The 25,604-nt window shown below is 57.8% G+C and overlaps 2 protein-coding genes across 17 annotated transcripts; one reads left to right on the forward strand and one right to left on the reverse strand.

Moving 5' to 3' along the window:
• The first annotated feature begins 4,390 nt into the window (after positions 1-4,390).
• Positions 4,391-15,932, forward strand: HOOK2 (hook microtubule tethering protein 2). 11 transcript variants are annotated; one of them, XM_036302642.1, is made up of 23 exons: positions 4,391-4,560; positions 5,084-5,169; positions 5,239-5,311; positions 6,380-6,430; positions 6,538-6,670; positions 6,753-6,820; positions 7,175-7,237; positions 7,531-7,611; positions 7,704-7,864; positions 7,949-8,089; positions 9,237-9,438; positions 10,241-10,351; positions 10,456-10,543; positions 11,170-11,239; positions 11,903-12,040; positions 12,116-12,203; positions 12,296-12,301; positions 12,400-12,434; positions 14,662-14,744; positions 14,823-14,926; positions 15,146-15,256; positions 15,325-15,396; positions 15,482-15,932. In XM_036302642.1, exons 1-23 carry the CDS (start codon positions 4,516-4,518, stop codon positions 15,629-15,631), a joined length of 2,160 nt encoding a protein of 719 aa, XP_036158535.1. In that variant the 5' UTR covers positions 4,391-4,515; the 3' UTR covers positions 15,632-15,932. The 11 variants fall into 11 exon arrangements, with proteins under 11 accessions (XP_036158535.1, XP_036158536.1, XP_036158532.1 ...); XM_036302643.1 differs by having other exon boundaries at positions 14,826-14,926; XM_036302639.1 differs by having other exon boundaries at positions 14,662-14,926.
• Positions 15,933-17,878: 1,946 nt separating this feature from the next.
• BEST2 (bestrophin 2) lies at positions 17,879-25,545 on the reverse strand. 6 transcript variants are annotated; one of them, XM_036302559.1, is made up of 10 exons: positions 23,149-25,545; positions 22,967-23,047; positions 22,001-22,206; positions 21,799-21,893; positions 20,835-21,068; positions 20,556-20,710; positions 20,192-20,269; positions 19,709-20,026; positions 19,372-19,526; positions 17,879-18,919 (listed from the first exon to the last, which is right to left on the reverse strand). In XM_036302559.1, exons 3-10 carry the CDS (start codon positions 22,150-22,152, stop codon positions 18,496-18,498), a joined length of 1,611 nt encoding a protein of 536 aa, XP_036158452.1. In that variant the 5' UTR covers positions 22,153-22,206; positions 22,967-23,047; positions 23,149-25,545; the 3' UTR covers positions 17,879-18,495. The 6 variants fall into 6 exon arrangements, with proteins under 6 accessions (XP_036158452.1, XP_036158450.1, XP_036158451.1 ...); XM_036302557.1 differs by having other exon boundaries at positions 22,967-25,545; XM_036302558.1 differs by having other exon boundaries at positions 17,880-18,919; positions 22,001-23,047.
• Between the last annotated feature and the right edge of the window lie 59 nt (positions 25,546-25,604).

Here is a 25,604-nt window from a genome sequence, read left to right on the forward strand (position 1 = left end):
CACACCAACCGCCTTCCTTTTTCTCTCTAAAAATGGTACATGTCGGGTGAAGTATGAACCTGGGCCCCCAGGAGGCTCGACTCAAGGGGGCATGCGCCCAGCTTGCTCTGAGTCAAAAGGGGCCCCTGGATGAAATGAATAAGAAAACGGCTTTAACCGTTTCATCGCCATGAGAGGCTCTGCCAAAACTTCCTGTGGGCTGTGGGGGAAGGGCCGAGGCTGGGTTCCCGGAGGCCTGGTGGGGGGAGGCTGCCAATTCAAGAGGGGAGGGGAACCCCTAGTGACCTTGGCTAGGGCCGATAGGGGATGACATCCCCTCTCCACCCCCCCCTCCGTTAGAGGGGAACCCCCTTCCCCAGAGCAGGAGGTCCCCAGGTTTTGGTTCTCAGCCCCCTTCCCTTTGAGGGGGTCTCAGAGTCCGCAGCCCCCCTCCCCAGGGGCCTGAGTCACACCAGGGGAAAGCCAAGAGGGGTGAGTCATGGGGGCAGGAAAGGGGTAGCAAGGTCCGCTGCGGCCAGGGGACCACCAGCCCGGCCTGAGTCACAGGCCGGGCCTCGCCGACCCCAACCCCCTTCCCTGGAGACCGGGAGCGGGAAGCGCGTGATCTGCCGACCAGGGAGCCGGAGGAAGCGCAGGAGCGGAGGACACAGGGCGAGCGCCCGTCTGGAGGAAAGCTCCAGTTCCCATGGTAACCGGAGGGGGGGGGTCTCGGTTCGACAGGGGTTCCTCCCGCGGCAGGGACGGCCCCCAGGCGCGGGGGGAGCCCCTGCGCTCCGTCGAGGGGCCTCGAGTTTCGGGTCGGGCAGGAAGGGGTTAACGGCGCCCCCCTCCCGGGCTTCACCCGCGCCCGGAGCCCCGAGGCCCGGGTGGGGCCGGGCTCTGCCCCGCGCGCCCAGCAGTCGCCCCCGCACGCGCACACTCAGCCAGCCCATCCCTGTTCCCCGCGCTCGCTCGCACGCACGACCGCGTCGGGCTCCACGCACGCAGCGATCCCCGTCGTGTCTCACGTCACGCACGACGCACGCGCCCCCGCAGCCGGGGCGGGAGCCTTCCCAGCAGAGCCGGGCAGGACGCAGCGCGCCCGGCCCCGTGTGCGCACATCGCGTCCCCACGGAGCGCCGTGTCCCGTGACTTGAGCGCGCCCCCCAGCAAGGTCATAGCCCGTCCACGGCCCCCCGCCCCCCGCTCCCCGGGACGGGAGACACGGCCACGCGGTGGCAACGCCGTCAGAGCCCAGGCAGCCCTGCAGCGGACGGGATGGGGTCACAGAGACACAGACACACCTGGCACCCACCGTTTGTGGTGGGGACACAGACGGGCACTCTGACAAAGCCACACCATCACCATCAAGACAAAGTAAGGCACGCCCTGGCTGGTTTGGTTCAGTGGCCAGAGCGTCAGCCTGCGGACTGGAGGGTCCCGGGTTCCATTCCTGATCAGGGCACATGCCTGGGTTGCCGGCTTGATCCCCGGTGGGGGCTTGCATGAGGCAGCCGATCAATGATTCTCTCTCATCATTGATGTTTCTATCTCTCTCCTTCCTTTCTCTCTGAGATCAATAAAAATATATATTATATATATTTTTTAAAAAGACAAAGTAAGACACTAAGTCTTGGACATGGAGACCCATGAGGGTCATGCTGTCATAGGGTCATTACAGACAGGGCTCATGAAGTCAAGTAGGGACAAACCCAACGGCCACATCCAGTGACATCCATATTATTGTGGGGACATGGACAAGCCAAGGACACATGAGAGGATCACACTGTCACAGAAAGATATATGATAGAAAGTAGGACACATTCACACAGAAACACAACCTAAAACCACATTGAGGTACTGGTTGTCACATACTTCTCACACAAAGAAAGACATAGGTATATAGACACAAAGCAAGGTCTCAATAGAGAGCATGTACCCCAGCCCCTGACAGCCCCCTCCCCCCCATCCCACACAGAGATAGCCTGTTGCATAAAATTCCCAGGGCTCCAAGACATACCAAGACACACACCTACATGTGCATACAATCACAAACCCACCATCTCATACCTACAAAATGTGAGCACGCTTTACATGGACTCAGACATACAGACGTGAGGAGGGGGACAAGATGGAAGTTTCTGGAGCGATGTGTCTGGAGTGCAGAGCGCCTGTCAGAGTCCCCCATGGTATGTGGCATGGTGTCCACCTTATAGCTGTAGTCAGCCCTGGGGGAAGGGCACCATCCTCCAATTATACGATCCCAGGGTCCCCATCCCAGCCCTCATGACTGGGTCTCTGCCCAGATGTGAAGGCTGGAGGGTGCGGGCGGGGGTCCAGCTGTGGCCACAGGGAGGGGTTGAGTCACCAGCTTCCCAGCAATACTTCACAGGCTGGGCCCAGCTGTTCCTGGAAACAGAAGGGGGTGGGGTCCCCAAACTAGCTGGGGGCTGCTGGCCCAGACCTGTACACTCTGTCCCTATGAAATGGGGGTCTCCAGACCATCCCCACATTTGGGGGACTTCCCCCACCAAAAGTGGGGTGTTGCATCCTTCCCCCAAATACAGAGCCCCTGCCACAAAATGAGGGCTTTTGACCTCTTTCATTGATCCCCAACAGTATGACTCCCTGCATCCCATTATAGCAATCACTGCTCTTCTCTGCCAACGTTGGAGCTCCCTTGCACCCCAAACATGAGATTCCTGCTGCCCCAAATGGAGGGTTGTGGCTCCTCACCCAAATTGATGGCACACGGACCTTTCTTTAAATATGGGGATCCAGGTCACTTGTTGTCTAGAATGCCCATCCTATCACATCAGCATTAGAACAATTCAAGACCATGCTCCAAATATTTGGATTCTCGGATTCCTCTTAAACATCAAGATCTCTGCGGCTTTTGTGAACATTGGGGACCCCAACCTAAATATATGGTGATTCCAGTATGTCCCCAAACATTAGGCAACCAGGTCCTCTCACCAACACTCCCACCCTCCAGCCCCCATCCTCGTTCAGCAACAGCCCTAGTTCCTGGCTCATCTTCCACTTCTACCCGGGGCCAGGATGGCCCATTTCCCCCTATTGGCGGCACCCTTCCCCCCGGTGGGTGCGGGATGCCGGAGCCAGCCTCAGCGGTTCCCACGCCCGCCGGAAGGCCGCCCGGTCCGGAAGCCAGCACAGCCTGCGGGCCCCGGTCCCCTTCCCCCAGCTCCCCCTCCCACCCTAACCCCCCCCCCTCCCCCAGCTCCCAGGGGCTGGAGGCTGAAAACAACACAGGAAGGGGACGTGGGGGTGTGGACGAGCCTCCGAGTGGGTGCGCGCGGCTGCGCATCTCAGTGGGCCGGGACCGCGTGTCTGGCGGCAGAGTGCGTGTTTGTGCGAAGCGGCGTGGGGGCTGCGGTCATCCTGCCGAACCCGCTCCGCGGCAGGGCTGGCGGAGCCGGACTCTGCGTTGCCGGGATCAGCGCCCCTCCCCTCAGACCTAGACCCAGCCCCGAAGCAGAGCCCGCCCTCCCCTCCGGGTACAGCTAATAACCTCTAATTACTGCTCGTTATGCCGCCCGCCCCGGGGGGAGGGGCTTTCGGAGAACTCGGGCGTCGGCGGGCGCCGGCTCTACCGCTCCTCCCGAAGCCGCTCCACCCAGCGCCTGTTTCCCCGCCGGTGAACCGAGAATTAAAACACCACTTGCCATCTAGAGTCCCGGGGAGATTCCAGCCGCTTACATACGAAAATCGCGGAGCGCAGGGACTGTATACTGTAGGCACTCAATAGATGGTGGCTGCGATTGTATTGTTAACTGCTCTGGTTCTTTCCTTTGAGCCCCCGCCCTAGGCCGCCTTCCTGCGGCCTGAGCGCCCCCTGGTGGGCGCGGGGACCCGGGCGGCCTGGCCTGGGCTTTGAGACCCGAGGACCCCTGCCCGGAGCTCGGGAAGGTGAAGGTGCGGGGAAGCCCCGTGGAGGACGGATCCAGGCTGCGCAAGTGTGTTTGTCCATCACCACCAGGACGTTGTGTCTGGCTAAATCACCCTGTCCTCGACCTAGGACCACATCCATGTCCCCTTAACCACCCCGGGCAAGACTCCCGAGGCACCTCCATCAGGAAGACAGACAGACCCCTCTGAGACCCCCCGCTCCAGGTCCAAAGGATGTGTAATGGCTGCCCCTTCCCCGCGCAGACAGCAGGATTTCTCCCGGCCGAAGGGAAGCTGAGGCACGATCCTGAGGTCCCCGCTATTCCCCCTCAGTCCCCCCTCTAAAGAGCAGGGTGACACCGGAAGCGCAAGGTTGGCGCAGACTGACCCCTAGCGGCAGGGCGGGCGCCCGAACGCTGCCCGGAACCAAGATGGCAGCCTTGGAGGCCTGAGAGGGCGCCGCGAGGCGATCACGTGTCTGGGGCGGGGCCTGACGCCTAGGGGGCGGGGCGGGGCGGCGCTCTAGGCCGAGCGGGAGGTCGAGGTTGCGGGCGCTCGCTGGTGGCGGACCTGGAGGAGGCTGCGGTGGCCGGGCTCCGCGGCCGGGGTCGAATCCGATCGGGAGCCATGAGCGTGGACAAGGCCGAGCTATGTGTGTCTCTGTTCACCTGGGTAGGTCGGGGGTGGGGCCGGGGCAGGTGAGCGCCCGTTCTTGCCGCCCGGGGGCCCGGCCTTGGCTCGGCTCACCTTTCGTCCTGGGGCTGGGAGGAGGAAGGGGGTCGTCGGCTTGCTGGGCCGTTGGACTCTGGCCTGAGCACCCGCCCCTGTCACGTAGAAGGGCTGCGTGGACAGGACAGGTGAGGTCCCGCCCCTTCGTTACTGGGTCACGTGGGGCTGGGGCACAGGTGAGCTGGCCTCGTGACCCGTCGCCTGTGGGAGCAGGTGATTTGGTTCCGCCTTCGCTTGGTCGCGGGAGGTTGGTGGGACGGAGGTGAAGTGAGGCCACGCCCCCTTCGGTCCCAGGTGAGCAGAGGTCACTCCCCCAAGGACCTGGCTTGTGGAGCAACAGGCCAGCTCCTGTTCAACCGTGCAAGCTCAGCTGTGTGAAGTTCACGCTGACCGACAAAGTCTGCAAAGGGGAGTGGCTCAGTGACCCAGGCCCTGACGCTGCCTTGTGCTCTGCTCTTCCCCACAGTTGCAGACGTTCCCCGTCCCATCCCCCTGTGCCAGCCCCCAGGACCTGAGCAGTGGCCTGGCCATAGCCTATGTGCTGAACCAGATGTGAGTGAGGCTGAGGGGGAAGGCCCCAGAAAGGTCTCCCAGCAGCTCATTCCACCTTCTCACCTCCAGAGAACCTTCCTGGTTCAACGAGGCCTGGCTCCAGCGCATCTCAGAAGACCCAGGTCCCAACGGGAGGCTGAAGGTGATAGGTGGACTCTCCTGGGTTCAGACTGGTGAAGAGATGATCAGAGAAGGGTCAGATAGACATATTTCCTGGGCGGTGGACAGACAGACCTGGTTAGGAAGAGGGATAGATGTCTGGTGGTCAGCCAACTTTATTCCATTCGTCTATGGAGCAGGCCTGGGCATGCAACAAGGAATAACAAAAACCTGCACGCACAAACATAAATGTTGACTTCCAGTGGCAATATGTTGTGTGAAGACAATAAAGCAGGCCAGGAGTGAGAACAGCTGAGGGTTGGTGGACAGTCACTCCAGATTGGCTGATCTCCGTGTAACATTTGGGGGAATGGTATTCCAGGCTAGGGAACAGCAAGTGCAAAGGCTCTGAGTTGGGAGTGAGCTTGGTGTGACTGAGGAATGGTAGAGGAGTCTGAACAGGAAGCAAAGGATGGTATGTGAGAGCATCAGGGGCCCGGTGGGCTGGGGCAGGGAGGTGGATTCTAAGTGCCGTGCAAAGCCAAGGAAAGGTTTTAGAAAAGGAAAGACCAACCTGGCTTGGGCTTGAAAAAGCTCCCCCTGACTGTTTCCAGAGGAATGGAAAGTGGAAGCTGGGGTAGGGCTGATGCAGTAATTCAGGGAAGAGATAACAGTGGCTGGGGCCAAAGGGTGGTGGAACAGATGGTGATAAGTGATTGGATTCTGGGGACATGGGAACAAGATGAGCAGGTGGATAAAAAAGGCAGGCAGGCAGGCAGGCCAGGCCTAGGAGAAGGGACATTCAGACGGAGAATGAGGCCAAACAGGATGAGATGACCAGGGATTGGCAGGGGAGGTGGAAAAAAAAAAGGATGGGGTAGATAGATTCAGGGTGAGGGTTGCCTGGCCCCTTCTGGGGGGGCTCTGGGACTCTGGAGGGGGGCAGCCTGTAGGGTGGGATTATAGGAGAAATGGCTTTGGGGACAGGAGGATGGAGAGGGTGTCAGGGTGGATCATGGAGGCCTTGAAGGCTGCCCTCAGAGGGCCCGGCTCATCTCAGCGCCACCCCATTTCCCTCCAGCTCATGATCAAATTCCTTGTCTCTCCTCAGGTCAGCAATCTGAAGATAATCTTACAGAGCCTGGTGGAGTACTCCCAGGATGTGAGTAACTATAAAGGGATTTAGGGGGTTGTATTGGGAGGCGGAGAAGAGTCTGTGAGCCCCTGACACTCACCCACCCACCCACTCCCCCTCCCACCTGTCCTCAGGTCCTAGGACATCCCATTTTGGAGCAGCACCTCCCAGATGTGAGCCTCATTGGCCAGTTCTCAGACCTTGGAGAGCTCGGCAAGCTGCTTCAGCTGGTGCTGGGCTGTGCCATCAGTTGCGAGAAAAAGCAGGGTATGGGGGTTAGGGGGTCCCTAGGGGAAAACCCGAGGAAATCCTCCTCCCCAATCTCAGTCTCCTCAACCTTGACCCCCAGAGCACATCCAGAGGATTATGACGCTGGAGGAATCGGTTCAGCATGAGGTGATGGCAGCCATCCAGGAGGTAGGAGGGGGGTGCCCAACATGGCAAGGAGCTGCAGGGGAGGGCACGTCTCTGGGGCAGAGGCAAGTGGCCACAGGCTCTGCCCTGGAGAGGTCGGGCCTTTGCCTGGAACTCAGCTGGCCGGATTTCCCTGTCTCATATCTGCCAGCCCCTCCCAGCTCTAAGTCACAGTCAAAGGGCCAGTCTTCTCTCTGTGTTGGACTCATGGCAGGGGGCAGCCTGTAGGGCGGGATTATAGGGAGAAATGGCTTTGGGGACAGGAGGATGGAGAGGTTCTCAGGATGGATCATGGAGGCCTTGGAGGCTGCCCTCAGAGGGCCCAGCTCATCTCAGCGCCACCCCATTTCCCTCCAGCTCATGGTCAAAGACACCCCTGATGCCTTGTCACAGGAGACCTATGGGAACTTTGACAGCCAGGTAAGGGGTGGGGCACCTGGTTAGGGTACCAACCCCATTACTGATTCTCTGAGCTGCCTGAGTAGGAGGGGCTTGTGTTTGAGCCTGAAAACCACCCCCATCCCTCAGGGGCCTAGCCTCTTTTCCTGGGTACCCAGGATTCCCAAACGACCTTCCTCCAGGATCCTGAGGTCCCAGCTTTCTCCTAGATCCTGAGGGTTTCTTGAATCCCTCCTCTCTGCCCCTAGAGATCCCAGCCTCCTTCCCCAGTCTCCTCCCCTCCATTCCTGAGTTCCTTGCCGCCCCCCTGTCAGTCCCGCAGGTACTACTTCCTGAGCGAGGAGGCTGATGAGGGGGACGAGCTGCGGCAGCGCTGTCTGGACCTGGAGCGGCAGGTGGGGCTGAGGTGGGGACAGGTGCTTCTAGGGCAGGGTTATCTTGCATAGCCCCCTTCTCAGCTCTAGCTCACTGCACCCCCTGCCCACAGCTGGTGCTCCTGTCAGAGGAGAAGCAGAGCCTGGCGCAGGAGAACGCAGTGCTGCGGCAGCGGGTGGGCCAGCCAGAGGGCGAGGTCGCCATGGGCCTCACTGCCAAGAAGCTGCTGCTGCTACAGTCCCAGCTGGAGCAGCTGCAGGAAGAGAACTTCAGGTGTGGGCTGCTGGGGTTGGGGCCAGGCAGGTCAGGGGGTTGGGGTGGGTGTGGCTCCCTCACATGCCCACCCCCACCCCCCAGGCTGGAGAGCAGCAGGGAGGATGATCATCTGCGGTGTGTGGAGCTGGAGCGGGAGGTCACTGAGCTACAGCAGCGGAACCAGGCCCTGACCAGCCTGGCCCAGGAGGCACAGGCCCTGAAGGATGAGATGGATGAACTGCGGTGAGTGGTGGGTCTCTGGGTCCCCACCACACACCCCCATTGCCAGAGTGTCCCTCTGATGCCACAGTATCTCTGTAACCCTGAAATGCCCAGTAGACCCCCATAATGCCCTCTAGACTCCATGCCATCCTAAACCCCACTGCCCTGTTCTGGACTCTGCCACGTTCTCTGGATATCACCAAGCCCCCTGGATCCATGGTGTCTCCCAGGACCCACCCAGTGTCCCCCTGTTATCCCATGTCGTATCACCCAGACCTCATAGCATCCCTGTGATCACAGCAAGCCCAGGGCCCCCCACAATGCACCCCATTTCCCACTACCTCATTCTGGGTCTTACCTCATTTTTTTAGAAAGAGAGAGAAAGAACATCAAAACATCAATGTTTGTTCTTCTGCTCATTCATGCTTTCACTGGTTGTCCTGACCGGGGATCAAACCTGAAACCTTGGTGCGTCAGGACGATGCTCTAACTGAGCGATCTGGCCAGGGTCCCCCAGCCCATGCCTCAGGATCCATGGTGCCCTCCAGGACCCCGCAGTGCAGCAATCTTGCCATCCCTTGTAATTCCCATTGTGCCCCCCATGACAGGACTCTACGTGACTCCACAGTACCCTGGCAACCCCTTTGTGCTTAGTGGGCCCCCACAGCACTCACCCCCTCCCTCGACCTCACTGTGCCTTCTGTAACCTCAAAGGGCTCCCCCGGGGCCCCACTTCTGTAATGTTAAAGTAAGTTCAAGGATCTCAGTGCTCTGGCCCCAAAGCTCTCCCGTGGCCCACCATCGCCCCTGCACCCACAGTGCTCACATCAGCCCCTCAGTCACCTCATGACTCCAAAGTGTCCTTGGGGCTCCTCCATCCCTCTGGGCCCCCATCATTTTCCCTGTAACCCCACAACCATTCTGTGTCCCCACCACGGTGCCACCACTGAGCATCCCTGATTATGACCCTGGCTAGCATTGACACTTAGGCTCCCTTTATGCCCCCTAAAAACTCCCAACAGTACCAGGACCATGATCTTCAAGACCCACCATCTCTAACTCAAATGCCCCCAGGCCGACATGATCCCTTCTGCCTTGAGGGTGTTGTGTCCAAGCTAAACCCTGACTTCAGATCCCAGCCACCTCTCCCACTTGCCCCCTCCCCCAGACAGTCCTCGGAGCGTGCTGGGCAGCTAGAGGCCACGCTGAGCAGCTGCCGGAGCCGCCTGGGAGAGCTCAGGGAGCTGCGGAGGCAGGTGCGGCAGCTGGAGGAGCGCAACGCTGGCCACGCAGAGCGCACGCGGCAGCTGGAGGAGGAGTTGCGCAGGGCTGGCTCGCTGCGCGCCCAGCTGGAGACGCAGCGGCTGCAGGTGCAGCAGGGGCTGGGGTGCCTGGGGGCCTGTACCTGTATCTGGGCCCTCACGGCTCACTCCCTTCACTTTGGGGACCCTCACCCTCACGTGGTGCTCAGCCCCTTAGAGATGAGTGGTCTCTATTGTTTATATATATGGTCACGCCCTTTAGGCAGGCCAGCTGCTCTCTAGGTTTTGGGCCTTGCTCCTTATCTGAAGCTCAGCCCCTCCAGTTCTTTGAGGCTGGGTCCTCTGGCCCTGCCCCTTCACCTTAACACCTTAAAAAAAATTAAAAAAAAAAAATTCAGAGAGGAAGGGAGAGGGAGAGATAGAAACATCAATGATGAAAGAGAATCATTGATTGGCTGCCTCCTGCATGTCCCCACTGGGGGGGATTGAGCTCGCAACCCAGGCATGTGCCCTGACTGGGAATCGAACTGGGGCCTCCTGGTTCAGAGGTCGACACTCAACCACTGAGCCACGCCGGGCACCCTTTTTTTTTTTTTTTTTTAATCCTCACCTGAGGACATTTTTGCCATTGCTTTTCAGAGATAGTGGGAGGGAGGAAGGGAAGACGGGAGAGAAACATCGATGTAAGAGAGACACATCGGCCGATTGCCTCCTGCACATGCCCCAACGGGAGGCAGGGAGCATCTTGCAACCCAGTTATGTGCCCTTGACCGGGAGTCAAACCTGAGCCCCTTTAGTGCTGGGGCCGATGCTCTAACCACTGAGCCACCAGCCAGGGCCCTGCCCTTTACCTTGAACTCAGTCCCTGCCCCTCTTCCACTCTGCCAGCCTTACACCTCCCCCTGTTCAGGTTCAGGAATTGCAGAGCCAGCAGCAGGAGGAGGCCATGAAGGCTGAAAAATGGCTATTTGAGTGTCGCAATCTGGAGGAAAAGTATGAGTCGGTAACAAAGGAGAAAGAGGTGAGGCTGAGGTCCTACCACACCTGCCCCCCCCCCCCCCCGTCCATCATGGGGTAGCCTGCTCGAGTGGGCCTCAAGTGGAGTCTTGCACCCCTTCCCTCCAGCGGCTGTTGGCCGAGCGGGACTCACTGCGGGAGGCCAATGAGGAGCTGCGCTGTGCCCAGCTGCAGCCTCGGGGACCGAGCCAGGCTGGTGAGTCTGGGGCCCATCCCGGGATCCTGGGAGTATGTGTGGCCTGGGGTGCTGTTAGGCAGGCAGAAAAGGCAGTGCCTCGGGGCCTGTCTAGGCTGGGAGCAGAACTGGGTCCTGCTGGAGAGACACTAGGGGGGCAGGTGATAGGCCGACAGAAGGCGGGAGCTGTCCTCTTGAGCTCAGGGTGGGCCAAGCATCACGGCTCCTTGCCAGGCTGGAGGTAATGGTGGGGGCTTATGTCAGGCCAGGCTTTTGTCTGCACTTGAGCCCTCAAAGATGGTTCTTGGCCCCAGCTGGTTTGGGTCAGTGGATAGAGCATTGGCCTGTGGACCGAAAGGTCCCAGGTTCGATTCTGGTCAAGGGCACGTACCTCGGTTGCAGGCTCCTCCCCGGCCCCGGCCCCTGGTTGGGGCTCATGCAGGAGGCAACCAATCCAATCGACGTATTTTCTCACATCAATATTTCTCTGTCTTTCACTCTCTCTTTCACTCTCTAAAAACTAATGGGAAAATATCCTCGAGTGAGGATTAAAAAAACAAACAAAAAAAGATGATTCTTGGACTGAGGATCTTAAGGATGGGAGTGGAGGCTGTGCAGCTACCTGAAACGTTTCTCACATTCTCCAGACCCCTCGCTGGATCCTACCTCACCGGCTGTGGAAAACCTGGCAGCAGAGATCCTACCTGCAGAGCTCAGGTATCCTGGGGTCACTCAGAACTTTGGCCACACCCTAGCCTGCCAGTGCCCACCCTCAGCCCCGTCCCCAGTGCAAGCACCTGCCATAACCCAGCCAGCTCAGTTCCCAAGTCCTACCTGGACTCCTAGGCCCACCCACTCCTCATTCTGCTCTTCCCTTTCGGGGGCTCTAGCCCTATTGGCAGCTTGCCTCTCCAGGATCCATCCTCAGTGCACAAAGCAGGTCCAACCCATCTGGCTCCACTGGCCACACAAAAACCCCTGCCCCAGCCCTGCCCATATTGGGTTCTGCTCCCAGGGCACAGCCCTGAACTCAGTGTCGCTTCTGCTAATTCAGTGCCCTGTGCCCTGCCCAGATGGGCTCTCCCATCGCAGCTCTTCCCATTCCTGCGTCTTCCTTCCCCACAGCCCCTTCCCTACGTGTTCAAACCAGTTCCTGTATCCCCTCCCTCGCCCAGCATCGCCTCTAGGCCAGCTCCTAGGCCGGCCCACTTTGGTCCCCAGAGCTCCACTCAGAATACCTAGGCCCGGTCCCCAGGACTCTAGAGGTGCTCTAGGGTCTGGCCGGGCTCCTCCCAGGGCCCTGTCCCTTTCCTGGTCCCCTCCGCCAGCTGCGGGGTGACTGGTCCCAGCAGCGTTCACTCCCTGGGGTCTGCTCCGCAGGGAGACGCTCCTGCAGCTTCAGGGAGAGAACAGGCGCCTGTGCCAGCAGGAGGCGGCCGACCGGGAGCGGCAGGAGGAGCTGCAGCGCCACCTGGAGGAGGCCAACCGTGCGCGCCACCAGCTGGAGACGCAGCACCGGTGAGCGCGGTGGAGGGTGGGGGAGGAAGCGGTGGAGACCTGCGGCCAGGCACTGAGCGGCCACCTACCCCGCAGGCTGAACCAGCAGCAGCTATTGGATCTGCGGGTCCAGGTGGAGGACCTACAGAAGGCACTGAAGGAGCAGGGGGGCAAGAGCGAGGACGTGAGTGCCCACCTCCTTCCTGCCTGGCCCTCCCTCCTGTCCCCTAATAACCCTCTTTTCTTTCCCCACCTGCTGCCCGATGCCCCATGCAGTCCATTGTAAGTACCATGGGCCCCCGGGTGACACCTCTATGCTCTCCCCAGAAAAGGGCTGGGACCTCTGGACCCCACTGACCCCACCGTCTTCTCTTCCCTAGCCCGCCCTACTGAAGAGGAAGCTGGAGGAGCATCTGTGAGTCCCAGAGGGATGGCTCTCCTAGTGGTGGGGGCGGCTGGGGCAAAGGTGTGGTGGATGGGGAGGTGTCATGGAGAGTCCTCGGTGAGGTGAACCAGATTGCAAAAATGCAGACTGAAAGTTCGGATCTAGTGGGGCCTTAAAGGCCACGGGAAGCAGTAAAGACTCTTTTGGGGGAGCAGCGGAGAAACCACAGAGAGAATTTCATCAAAGTAGTCTCACTTTGCTGAAAGCGATAGTCATCTTTTACTTTTTTTTTTTTTAAATATATTCCACTGATTTTTTACAGAGTGGAAGGGAGAGGGACAGAGAGTCAGAAACATCAATGAGAGAGAAATATCGATCAGCCGCCTCCTGCACACCTCCCCACTGGGGTGGGGATGTGCCCGCAACCAAGGTACATGCCCTTGACCGGAATCGAACCTGGGACCCTTGAGTCTGCAGGCTGACGCTCTATCCACTGAGCCAAACCAGTTAGGGCCATCTTTTACTTTTTACATTATTAAAAAAACTATTTTAAATAGTGATCACATTTATAGTTTAAAAACCAAAATGTATACCTCCAGTGTCCCCTCCTCCCCCCACAACCCCCACCCCGACTCATTTTCCACCCTATTCTACCCCCATTCCTATTAGTTTATTATGGCAATCCCTCCAGAGGATTTTTCCTTTTCTTTTTTCAGTTACAGTTTTGCATTCAGTATTATTTTGTATTCGTTTCAGGTGTACAGCATAGGGGTTAGACAATCATTTATTTTATAAAGTGTTTCCCCTCAAGACTTTTTAAAGCAAATACAAACAAATATGAATATTGATTTTAATTTTCAGTCCTTATTTACACAAAGGTGGTATAATATGTGCTAGTCTGTACTTGCTTTTCCTATTTAAGATGACAGAGAAATTTCTCCAAATAAATCATCATTATTTTTTATAAATATAGCAGCCTGGTCCTGGCCAGGTGGCTAAGTTGGTTGGAGTGTCATCCTGTGCACCAAAAGGTTTTGGGTTCAATTCCTGGTCAGGGCATGTATGGGAGGCAACCAATCAATATTTCTCTCTTCTCTCTCCCCTTCCTCTCTCTAAACTCAACAAACATACCCTTGGATGAGGATAAATATATATATACGCAGCGGCCTGCGTCAGCTGGGTTTCCTTGGGGAACCTAGGCCTTACTGACAACGATTTGGGTGGTGGCTTTCTCCGTTCTGACCAAGGATGGAATGTAGCTGCGGCTCATGCCGAGCACAGAACAAGTCATTTCCTTACAGAGGCCGGATACTTGGAGGCGTTGGAGCTTAATGCTCCTTAAAATTCTGGGCCAGAAGGGCTGGTCTGTAGCATTTTCTGTGACGATCACAGTGTATTTAACTTGTTCTTTCTAGGTATTTACAATTTCAAACAAGGCAACCGAGTGTAAAACCTTGCATATGCATTGTTTCACCTGTGTGCAAATATGTCACAGAAGTGGAACTGGTGACTCAGAGGGCACATGCCTTTGTAATTTTAGTAGATGTAGCTATTAGGTGTTATACTATGTTTCACGTTCAATGCACAATAACAGTGTCACCTCCAGGGAGTGTTATTAAATCTTTTGTGTTTTGCCACTGGTGGCAAAGGGCACTAAACCTAGGTACAACTTGTAGTTTGCATTTCCTTTTGTTACAAGAGATTTGCATTCTAGAAAGATCACTGGCTGTTGGGTGGAGCTTGGAATTGAGGGGTTGAGAGTAGAACAATCCCTCTAGAGCAGCCGTGGGCAAACTACGGCCCGCGGGCCGGATCCGGCCCATTTGAAATGAATAAAACTAAAAAAAAAAAAAAGACCGTACCCTTTTATGTAATGATGTTTACTTTGAATTTATATTAGTTCACACAAACACTCCATCCATGCTTTTGTTCCGGCCCTCCGGTCCAGTTTAAGAACCCATTGTGGCCCTCGAGTCAAAAAGTTTGCCCACCCCTGCTCTAGAGGGTAGTGGTGGGTAGTGGTGGCTGGATCAGAATGTGAGGTGTGAAATAGAAGTGGACAGATGGGGGGCTGGTCTAAGGGCCACCTGACTAGGGGTCTGGAGGGTTGTGGTTCTGGTGGCAGAGGAGGCAGTGGGGCCAGAGCACACAGCCGCTGTGCTTGGGAGGCAGGCGGAGAGGCCTCTGTAGCTGGGCAGGGACACTTCCGCTGGGAATGCCTCGGTTGCCACCACCGCTGCTTGTCCCCTGCCCACAGGCAGAAGCTGCATGAAGCGGATCTGGAGCTGCAGCGGAAGCGCGAGTACATCGAGGAGCTGGAGCCACCCAGCGAGGGCAGCAGTGAGCCGTGCTCCACAGCCGGTGGGTGGGGGGGACCTGAGCTTGGCGTGCACCTGAGGGGCCACTTTGTTCCCCCAGCAGATCGGCGAATCGAGGAGCTTCAGGACAGCCTGCAGAAGAAGGACGCAGACTTGCGGGCCATGGAGGAGCGGTACCGCCGCTATGTAGACAAGGCACGCACGGTGAGGATGTTGAGTGACCTCCTGTCCAGCCTGCTGCCTCCCGCTGGGTCACGCCTCTCACAGTTTGCACAGCTCTGCCCCCATGCCCAGGCCTGTCATACCCCGTTATGTCACAGACTTTTACACCATAGCCATGAGTTGTCACACTCAACACACTCCACTGTGTCCAACAACCTGTGAAGCCAGGGTCACCTTGGCTGTATCTTTCCCAACCCCTAGGTCATACAGACCCTGGAACCAAAGCAGCGGCCACCTGGGGGGGTGCTTCCGGAGCTCCACACCTTGAGGACACAGCTCCGGGAGCGGGAAGTCCGAATCCGACACCTGGAGGTGGGTGCCCGCATCCCTCCTCACTGCCCCCAGCATGTCCAGGCCCTTGACTCTTGCATCCTTGGCAGATGGACTTTGAGAAGAATCGAAGTCAGCGGGAGCAGGAAGAAAAGTTGCTCATCAGTGCCTGGTATAATATGGTGAGTGCACCAGCACCAGCGCCAGCGCTGGAGTGTCGGGGCATCCCCTGGGCTCATCTAATGCCAGCCACACCCCTCTCTCCAGGGCATGGCCTTACAGCAGCGAGCAGGGGAAGAGCGGGCGCCTGCACATGCTCAGTCATTCCTGGCACAGCAGCGGCTGGCTACCAATGCTCGCCGTGGACCCCTGGGACGCCTAGCGTACTTGAACATGCGCCCTGCTGACAAGCATTGATGGACCTCAGGATCCTGCCCACCTGCCCAGCCAGTCAGGGCTTAATCCTAGATCCCCCCAACTCCCCCAGGGCTCAGCGTCATGCCTGGGTCAGCTGCTTGAGAGCCTTGAGGTCATAACCTGTGCCTTTTGTTCTCCCTGGTGAGACAAGCTACAGGACAGGGCTGGAGGCAGGTACGGGTCTGTTCTTTTTAGCAATGTGATTCTTACCCTTAATATTCTTCCTGAGGCTAATGAGCTGCCAGGATAGAGAGAGTGATTTTATATTTGAGAAGAAAAATAATAAAGATTTTCAATCTTCCCTGGCTGGACTCTGGGCACTGAGGTGGGGGAGAAAATATGGGTCCAGGACTCAGACCACTGCTTTTTTTTTTTTTTAATATATTTTATTGATTTTTTTACAGAGAGGAAGGGAGAGGGATAGAGAGTTAGAAACATCGATTAGCTGCCTCCTGCACATCTCCTACTGGGGATGTGCCCACAACCCAGGTACATGCCCTTGACCGGAATCGAACCCGGGACCCCTCAGTCCGCAGGCCGACGCTCTATCCACTGAGCCAAACCGGTTTCGGCAGACCACTGCTTTTTAAGAAAGGCCTGGCTTGTGGTCTTACTAAAGTGTGAATGACTGATAGTACCCAGTGAGAGGTGAGAGTCATATTTGCGTTTGTGTAACTGTGCATGTGTGGTGGGTTTTAAAGAAGCTTCAGACAAAAATCCCTGCCTTATGAAGCCATTATTTCCAATGAAGGGAGACAGACAATAAAGGAAATAGATAAAAAAAAAATTTTTTAATATATATTTTATTGATTTTTTACAGAGAGGAAGGGAGAGAGATAGCTAGAAACATCGATGAGAGAGAAACATCGATCAGCTGCCTCCTGCACACCTCCCACTAGAGATGTGCCCGCAACCAAGGTACATGCCCTTGACCGGAATCGAACCTGGGACCTTTCAGTCTGCAGGCCGACGCTCTATCCATTAGGCCAAACCGGTTACGGCGGAAATAGATAAAATTTTATGTGAGAAGTGCAATAGAGAAAAATAAAGCAGACAGAAGTGATGGGGATGCAGGAGGTAGACTGTGATTAAAATTTTTTTTATAAGTATTTATTTGAGCCCTCGCAGGTTTGGCTCAGTGGATAGAGTGTCAGCCTGCACATGGAAGGATCCAGGGTTCCATTCCAGTCTAGGGCACATACCTTGGTGGCAGGTTCCCCGGTCCTGGTTGGGATGCCTGCAGGAGGCAACCAATCGATGTGTCTCTCACATCAATGTTTCTCTCTATCTCTCCCTCTCCCTTCCACTCTGTAAAAATCAATGGAAAAATATCCTTGGGTGAGGATTAACAACAATAGCAAAAGTAATAATAATTTATTGGAGCCAAATTGACAGCATGATGGGGAGCAAGATCTCAAATGCTCCAGGAAGTGGGGATTTTTAATAAAAGGCCAGCAAAAGAAGTCTAGCCAAGGAATTGATATAATTTAAGCAGAGACCTGAAGGTGAGTAAGGAAAGGGCCATGTAGGTATCTGGGGAAGAGCAATCCAGCCAGAGGGAACACCATGTCAAAGGCCCTGAGATGAGACCTTGCTGGGTGGGTTAGAGGGAGTGTGGAGTGAGTGAGGGGAAGGGAGGTTGCTCAGGGCCTTGTGAGCTGCAGAGAAGACTTGAGCTTTTATCCTAAGTGCGGTGGGAGTCACGGAAGCGTGTTATCTAATTTGGGTGTTCATAGGCTCCCCTTGGCTGCTGTGGGAGGAACTGATGGGGGGGTTAAGGCCAGAGCTGGGAGACTAGGGTGGAGGTCACTAGTCCAGCTGGGTGGGTGCATAACAGTGGTGGGGGCCCTAGAGGAAGGAGAAATGGTTGGAATCTGGATACAGTTTGAAGACCAAGCCGATGAGATTTGCTGCTGGGTTCGTGTGGAGGGTAAGAGAAAAGAGTTGAAGATGACTCCAGCTTTTAGCCTCATTATCTGGACGGACAGAGCCAACAGAGAGAGGTTGGGGAGCCAAAGGGGACTGGTTCTGGGACCTGTTATGTCCGAGGTGCCTGAGAGATCCCTACATGGAGACATTGAGAAGACAGTTGGATCTATGGGTCTAGAGACGGGAGGGATCCTGTGTGGACATCTAAATACAGAGGTCATCCGCAGATGATTGAATTAAGACCAGGAGCACTAAAAGGGTATGTGAGAATTCAGGGACTTGGTGTAGAAAGATTGCTTGTAGAATCATAAATCAAGGCTGGCAGCAGGAAGCTGTAGTCCTGGGACTGTGGCTGGTACATGAATGAATGAGTAAAGTGTGCACTGATGCGGCCATTTCAGAGAGCAGACTTTGGAAAGAAGTGGGCAGGGCGTCATGAAATAACCTGGAAATTTACTAAAATCAGACTTAGCATAATGCGTGGCAGGAGAAGTCAGACTAACAGCATTTGAGTAGAAACCACTAACATTTTATTGAGCACCTATTATGTACAAACGCCTTAAAGCTGTTATTTCATTCCCATCCTCACAGCTCAAAGAGGTAGGCGCTCGTATCTCCATTTTAAGGAAACAATAAAGGCAGCACACACATAGGGCCCTTGGGGGGGGGGGCGCGGGAGGGGGGCGGGGGGAGTAGAGCTGGTAGGAGAATGAGCTGCTCTAAGCTGGAAAAATCCCTTTGCCCTTAGCCCAGGGCCGGCCCACAGGAGACACAGGCCAGACATGAAGACAGGAGCACGGGTGGCAGGAACTGGTCTAAAGCCGGCAGATGAAATTCTCGAGGGCCTTATGTGGACCCAGATGTCTGCGTGGGTGCAGTGTGGGTCTGGTGTGGGTCTTGATTCCTTGTTCTTGGGGATCTTGGGCCCAAGGGCCTCAAGCTAGATTCTCCTCTTCCTCGCCAATGGGGCTGGGCAGCCAGGGTGGAGCCGGCCCTCTGGGTGCGGGCATGGACACTCTGGTGAAGGGCTCAGCGTCCAGCCCAGGGGCTGGCGGCTCTGGCCCAGTGTGGGGCTCGGGTTCCGGCTCTCGAAGTCCCGAGTCCAACAGTAGGTCCCCACAGTCACCCTCCGGGGCTACGCCATCGAGGGTGCTGGTGCCCGCGCAGCTGGCAGCTGTGGACGCCTCGGACACACCGCTGTTTTTGCGGCGCAACACGGACAGGCGCCGGCCCAGCTGGCTTCCTGCAGCCATGCCCGGGCCCACCAGCGGGAGGCGCTGCCAGAAATCGCCATGCGCCTCGCCCAGCGGCAAGTCCGTGCCGTCGGGCCGCTCAAACTGCATGTCCTCCTTGGCCAGCCTGTGGGATGGACAGGGGGTCAGCCCTGCTACCTCGCCTCTCTCCTTGGTTGGCAGGTGGGACCGAGGCCCACTGCTTTTCCTGGCTGCACTCACCCATTTGTCTCGCTCATCCCAAAAGATTGTGGCCGCTCACCCAAGAGCCAGGCCTTGTCCTCTGGCTCTGCTCAAACTTAGGCCTCAAAGCCTTAGTTGTGGCATTGTATCGCCTATGGCCACCCATCCAGCCCTCACACACCTTAGCCCTTAGCTCTGACCCCAATTAGTGGCCTGATCCCAGACCTTGACCGCAATCACTCTACTCATAGACTTTATTTAGCTCTTAGCCCCAAAGTTCCAGTTTAGCCGTGAGCTCTGTTGTGGGGTCCCAGAGACCCCCCTCAGTTAGTCCCCACAGTGCCATAAGCCTAGCATCCAGCAGGCCCCCCCCCCCCCCCCCGCCCGCTGGCTCACGTGATGTCGAAGGTGGAGCCTTGGAAGGAGGGCTGCAGCCTCAGGAAGGCGGTGGCCGTGGTGTAGGGGGCCCTAGCCTCCACTGTGTCCCAGTACAGGTCCTTCTCCAGCATAGCCAGGTCATCGTACATCTCGTCCACGGCCAGCATTGACACCTGCAGCCGTGGACACGTGCTAGGCGGGGTAGCAGAGCACAGGCACCGAGGCCTGGGCCCTCAGGCGTGTGATGCCAAGGAGAGAAGGATGGTGCAGAGGAGAGGCCTGAGCAAGTCGTGGCAGGGGTGAGTGAGGCCAGGGCCACCTGGGGAGCCTGGGCCTGGGCTCAAGGGAGTCTCACCTGGAAGTTGCGGTCGATCAGAAAGTTGGTCTCAAAATCGTCGTCGTCCTCTCCAAAGGGGTTGATGAGCTGCTCTGCCACCTGAGTGGGGAGAAGGGAGGTAAGCAGAGACCTGAGAACCCCGCCCTCCCCACTCCCGGAGCCCAGGCTCAGGGCCCCAGCCACCTTGAGCCAGCCGACATAGAAGAAGAACTGCAGCAGAGTGAAGACGGGCACAAACAGGTCAAGGTTGTGGTCTTTGTAGCCCTGCGCAGGGTCTAGGAACTGGCGACCGATGACGCAGGCCAGGAAGTAACTGTACACGGCGATGGTCACCACCTGGGGGCAGCAGTGGCCAGGTCAGGGCTCTCCTGGCCTCGGGTTCTCGGAGAGACCAGGGCTAGGGGTCAGGAGTCACTGTGACCGGGTCTTAGCTGGTCCTCCATGTTCCCTTGAGACCAGTGCGTCTGAGGATGGGTCTCCGAGGAGGCACTGCGGGATTACCTGGGTGTAGACGAGGGGTATGCTGATCCAGTCGTAGTGAAAGAGCATCGAACACTTGCCCCGAAACACAGTGAGCTCCTGCGGGCAGATGCAAGTACTGAGCGGGCCTGGCTGGTGAGCTCACACGTGGGGACTAAGTGTGGGTACTTGGGATGGAGGTGAGTGGTCACCGTGTGCTTCTGGGGGCTCCAGGGAGAGTATTTAGTGGTGAGTGTACCCCGGGGGGGGGGGGGATGTATAGCTGTGCACCTGGGGGCTGCTAGGGAAAGGTGTTTGGAATCGGCCTCGTGGGAGGCGCGTGGCTCGTCGTCTGACGGTATAATGCCTCTGGTGTTTTGTATGAATGGCCAGCTGGCGAGCCCACCTCCAGCAGCAGTTTAAGGGCGCTGTTGTCCCGGATGCGGCCCTCCCGCCGGGCCTGTGCCGCCAGGTTAGAGAACCAGACGCAGGGCACCCAATACTTGTTGTAGGATGAGTTCAAGTTCTCAAACTTCTTGCGCTCCTCGCGGGTCATAAACCCTGGAGGGGTGAGACGGCGGAGGGGGGCGGGTCACTCGCCCCGCCTTCTCGTCCTTACCCGGGTCACTCGCCCCGCCCTCCGCCCTCCGCCCTGCCCGGCTCCCGCGTCCAGCCGGGGGCTCACCAGCCTCCACCACGTGGTCGATGGTGGGGAAGCGCTTGAAGACCGCGGTGCTGACCGAGCGCAGGATGAGCACGGCCGAGAGCCCCGCGTAGCGCATGAGCGTGCGCCGGTAGAGGCGGCCGCGCTCGTCGCGTCCGTGCACCGTGCCCGACACGATGCACATGAGCGCGTCGGGCAGCGGCATGCAGAGGTACTGGTTCCACCAGCGGTGCACCACCAGGTTCACGTAGAAGCCTGCGGCAGAGCCGGGAAGGGGCGCTCGGTGGCGACACGGGGCAGGGGCTTGTGGGCCCAGGTTGTGGGAAGAGGAGTGACATGGAGCCCGCGTCCGCAACACCCGGCAGGCTGGCCACCCTGACCCCGCGGGGCCACCTGGGCTGGGAACTCGGGGGTCTAGCCCTGAGGTCAGAGTGGATCGAGCAGCCTGGGTCACTCTGGTTACCTGGGAGTCACCTGAGATGGAGCCTGGGGTCTCAGTGCGGAGGCAGAGGCAACAGGTAGCCCCTGGGCCAGAGACATACGAAGGGGTTGGGCACAGGATCCATGTCGGGGCGTAGGCTGGTAACCCCACCCGTGTGTGTGGGCAGAGCATATGGGAAGGAGGCTGGGGCCAGGACTTGTCAGAGAAATACTTCGTAGGCTGGACTTGGGGGGACAGAGTCATGTGAGGTCCCTGGAGGAGGCTCCTGGGCCAGGAGGGGGGCGGGCACTAGTAATCTATGCAGACACAGGCGCAGTCCCCGAGGTGGCCAGGGGCAAACCCTCGGGTGACATGGAATTCTCAAGGGGCAGGTGACCAGGTGATGTCCAAGGGGCTACATCTGTCTAGAGGACGCAGAAATGGGGGTCTGTGGGGCTGGATTTGAGGGGCGTCCCAGAGAGGCAGGAGTGGGGGGTCCCCAAAAGGCATGAATGGTTTCTGGGGGCGGGGGATGGGGCACAGGGAACTCGAGCGCGAACACACCGAGAACGAAAGAGAGGGGGATGAGGCTGGCGTACTGGTCGCAGTAGATGACCAGCTTCTCGAAGTAGCGCTTGTGGCCTTCGGTCAGCACGAAGCTGCGGGCAGGGGTGCGGGGTCAGGGGCGAGCTCCCTCCCCGGCGCGCGCTCTCCTCCCGCTCCGTCCCGCACCCCGGGCCCGCACGCCGCGCCGCCGGGGCCTCACCGATAGGCCGCGCTCAGCGCCATGTAGAGTCCGAGGAAGCAGAGCAGCTCCCGCCACAGGAGCTTGTAGATGCTGCCGCGCCACAGCAGCAGCAGCTTCGAGAAGCCGCCGAAGCGCGCGTTGGCCACGCGGGCCGTGTAGGTGACGGTCATCGCCGCGCGCCGGCCGGTCCGGCCGGAGGAGGAGGGATCGGACCGACCGCCCACCTGTGGCGGAGGAACGGGGTGGGGGGACCGGAGGGAGGGCTGGGGGCCACGGGCGGGGGTGAAGGTGGACGTCTGACTCAGCTCAGCGTGCCCGCCCCGGCCCAGCCACCTCCCCGGTCCAGCCTTCTCCCAGCCTTGCTCAGCCCCTTCTCCCGCTGCCGCCCTCCCCAAGCCTTCCCCCGCAGGCCACCCTCTTTCTGGACTCCTGCACCCCACATCTTGCGCCTACCTCCTCAGGCCCTCACCAGCCTCCACCTCTCAAACTCTTGAGTCAACCGAGTTGCCTTCTACCCCATCCCATCCCATCCCCTTACCTGGGCTGCATCTGCAGCTTCCCCTACTCCCGGAGTCCCCAGTGCCTCCGTTTCTGGGTTCTCAGGCTGCCCCACCCCATTCCTTTCTCAGATCCCACCTGTCCCCCCTCCCCTAGCTCCCAGTCTCTGCCCTTCCTCCACCCCTGCACTCCCGTTTGAAGCTCTAGGAAGCCATCCTCAAGCCTCCAGGCCCCCAGGTTCCCTCCTGCACCCACCGGCCTCAAGCTGGCCCCTTGCCCTGCACAGCTACCCCGGCCTCCCACCCTCCACTTAGCTATCCTTCCCCTTCTTCTGGGTCTCCTGGATCTGTCCTCTTTTCATTCTCTAGCCTTCCAAGCTCTTCACTCCATGCTTTGAGGGTTCTGAAGGATTCCTGCCTGATTCCTGCCCACAAGCCCACCTGTCCTCAAGGTCCTCTATTCCCCTGGGCCCGGGGCCCTACTCACCTGATGGCAGGCGCAGGACACACAGGCACAGGGACTAGATGGGCAGGTGGCTTCAACGTTGGGTGTAGCTTAAGCCAGACCCTGGAGTGGGAGGGGGCTGAGTGGGCGTGGATAGTCCCTCCCTGGCCCGCACCCCTGGACTGCAGCCTCAGAAATGTGTAGAAGTCTGGCCAGTTTGTTACCTGGAGCAGGGGGAGAAATCCAACCAGCCTCCCTCGCTCCTCCCTGTCTCTCTCCCTGGCAGTCACTGGCAGGTCAAAGGGATCTTGGACCCAGAGCTGGGGGAGAGGGCGGGGACTGTGTCCTTCCCAGTCTCACACACACACACACACACACACACACACACACACACAGCTCAGTGGGGCTGGTTCACTCCATAGTCACCTGTAATCATACTGCCACAAAGATGTACTGTACTTAGAAACATACATCAGAGACCCAGGCACAAGTTCAGCTTCCCTCAACATGGACACACACCAGCTAAGCGCAGACCCCACCCAGAGCCCAGAGAGTCTTCACACACAGCCACATACCATCCCACAGAGGGTGGTGGCGCACATTTATTCCTGGTTTCCCTGCACAAAGATGCACCCGTGGTCACACAACAGATGAGGGGACGCCTGCCCTCTACACGGCTGCACATGCTCCTGGGGGCCTCAGATCCGTCAGTGTTGCGAGGACACACGCATACAACAGAGACCCGTCCTCCACAGCCACAGACCCTCAACAGTCCCATCCAGACAGGGTCATCCCTTAACTCATGAAACTCGCCTGCATTTGCACATTGATGAGACCCCCCTCTCTAATGCCCCCTTAGTGGGTGTGCAGGCACCCCCGTCCCCCATAGACACACCTCAGATCTCAGACCCTCTCAGCATTGTCGTGAACACACAAGCTTGGGGACACAAGAATGTATCCCCACATTTGCATGGAGGCAGGAGAGATGTTCCCCCTTCACAGACACCTACAAAGTGGACACTCCTAGCCCGGCACAAACACTCAGCCTCCCTATCCCATTCCCCAAACACACAGCCTGGTGTGGGAGGGGTGATAGCTCTGAGGTCCAGACCCTGGGCCCCTCCAGTCCACCTTGTACACTAGGAATGTGGATAGCTTTACGAGGCTCCACCCGGAAGCCCTGTCAGCCAGGACACCTTGTTCCAAGCCTGGCATATGTCTGCCCCGCCTGGGGTAATTAGGAACTGGCCCAGGCTGGCTACCCTCAAACCTGCTCCTCGCTGTCCAGCTGCCGGACAGCCCATAAAAGTGGATGCAGGTTGGCACTGCTAGCTGTTGGCCCCAGGGCGGGGGCCGGGGGCAGGGGACAGGCTTCAAGTTGATGCAGCTCCATTCCTGACCAGGGGCCCCCACTCCCTAGGATGTATATTTATACACACTGCAGCCAGCTTCTCCCCTCCCCACTCACCTCCCTCCTCCAGTCTACAGGGTCCCCACACACTTCTGACAGCTGGACACCAGCTGGGCTAGGGGCAGGCTGCCCAAGCTAGCTCACAGGCTTCATTGTAACAATGAATAATAACATTTGTAAAGACGTTACTTATTTCATCTCACCGAGTCCTTACAAGCAGGCTTATGAAGTTGGTGTTCGTCATTCCCACTATCTGATAGGGAAACTGAGGCTCAAATGACACAGTCCTTTGACGGCACAGCTGGGATTTGAACCCAGGTGGTTCAGCTGGGAGCCAGGGGTCTTTGCCACTGTTTACAAATGCCACCCCAACATGCCCACACCCGCTTGTGCACACCCAGTACAACCGAGTCCAGGACACGTTTGGGCTTGTGGCTGGGCTCCCCTTACATGCACGCACACCCTCACACACCCAGACCCTGGGTGTGCACAATTTGAACACTTCCTGACTCATGCGTGTCCTCAGGTACGCATTTCCCCCACCCCCATCCAGCTCGGGCTTGGAACCTGCAAACATGAGGTCATGCCAGTGCTGGGTCCCCCAGGTGGGGACGAATGTGGCTGTCCAGGCAGTTGCAGAAAGAGGAGTGAAGGGGATAAGGGGGCCCCCTGGATGCCTTCCAGGGCCAGGTGAAGTTGTCCCATGGCTCTGTGAATGGCCACACTTGCCTCCATTTTAGAGATGAAGCTCAAACTAGGAAAACATGAGGCCACTCAGTGAGATGGCTCTACAGTTAGGACTTCAGGGATACCTTTGGCCTGAGTCCTCTACCATCATGTCACCTAATCTGTTCCTGGTTGTAACTGTGCTGGGTGGAGCGAATTCCATCCCAGGGGGCAGGAATTGGGGGGTGGAGACTGTTAATCCCTAGTCTGGCCAGCCCAGCCTCTGCCCAGGGTGCCCACTAATTTCCAAACCAAACAGCAGGTACTGGGCCGCTGCCTGCCTAATCCGCTCCCCACCCGCCTGAGGTACACCAATGGGCCTCCTGGTTCCCACACCCCTTGAGCCTCAAAGGAAGGGGGTATATGCCAATTCAGGCGTTATGGCAGGGGCACCCCTACCCATACAGAGCTAGAAAAAGCACCCCCTTACTGAAGACATCCACCTTCCAAAACAAACATATATCTTTGCTATTGCCATAACAAACACATCTTTGTTAGTCTGTTGTGACTGCATCCCTCTAGCTGTGACACTGTTGTGCAGAG

Source organism: Myotis myotis, unplaced genomic scaffold (assembly GCF_014108235.1).
Source record: "Myotis myotis isolate mMyoMyo1 unplaced genomic scaffold, mMyoMyo1.p scaffold_m19_p_32, whole genome shotgun sequence".
NCBI classification, from domain to species: Eukaryota; Metazoa; Chordata; class Mammalia; order Chiroptera; family Vespertilionidae; genus Myotis; species Myotis myotis.

Coding starts and splice junctions, on each gene's coding strand:
- HOOK2 (XM_036302639.1), top strand. CDS start 4,516: ATGAGCGTGGACAAGGCCGAGCTATGTGTGTCTCTGTTCACCTGG. Junction 7,238..7,530: donor ATGGGAACTTTGACAGCCAG/GTAAGGGGTGGG, acceptor CCCCCCTGTCAG/TCCCGCAGGTACTACTTCCT. Junction 8,090..9,236: donor GATGAGATGGATGAACTGCG/GTGAGTGGTGGG, acceptor CCCCTCCCCCAG/ACAGTCCTCGGAGCGTGCTG.
- BEST2 (XM_036302555.1), bottom strand. CDS start 21,498: ATGACTCTGTCCCCCCAAGTCCAGCCTACGAAGTATTTCTCTGACAAG. Junction 20,270..20,555: donor CCCTTAAACTGCTGCTGGAG/GTGGGCTCGCCA, acceptor ATCTGCCCGCAG/GAGCTCACTGTGTTTCGGGG. Junction 19,527..19,708: donor TGATCGACCGCAACTTCCAG/GTGAGACTCCCT, acceptor CCACGGCTGCAG/GTGTCAATGCTGGCCGTGGA.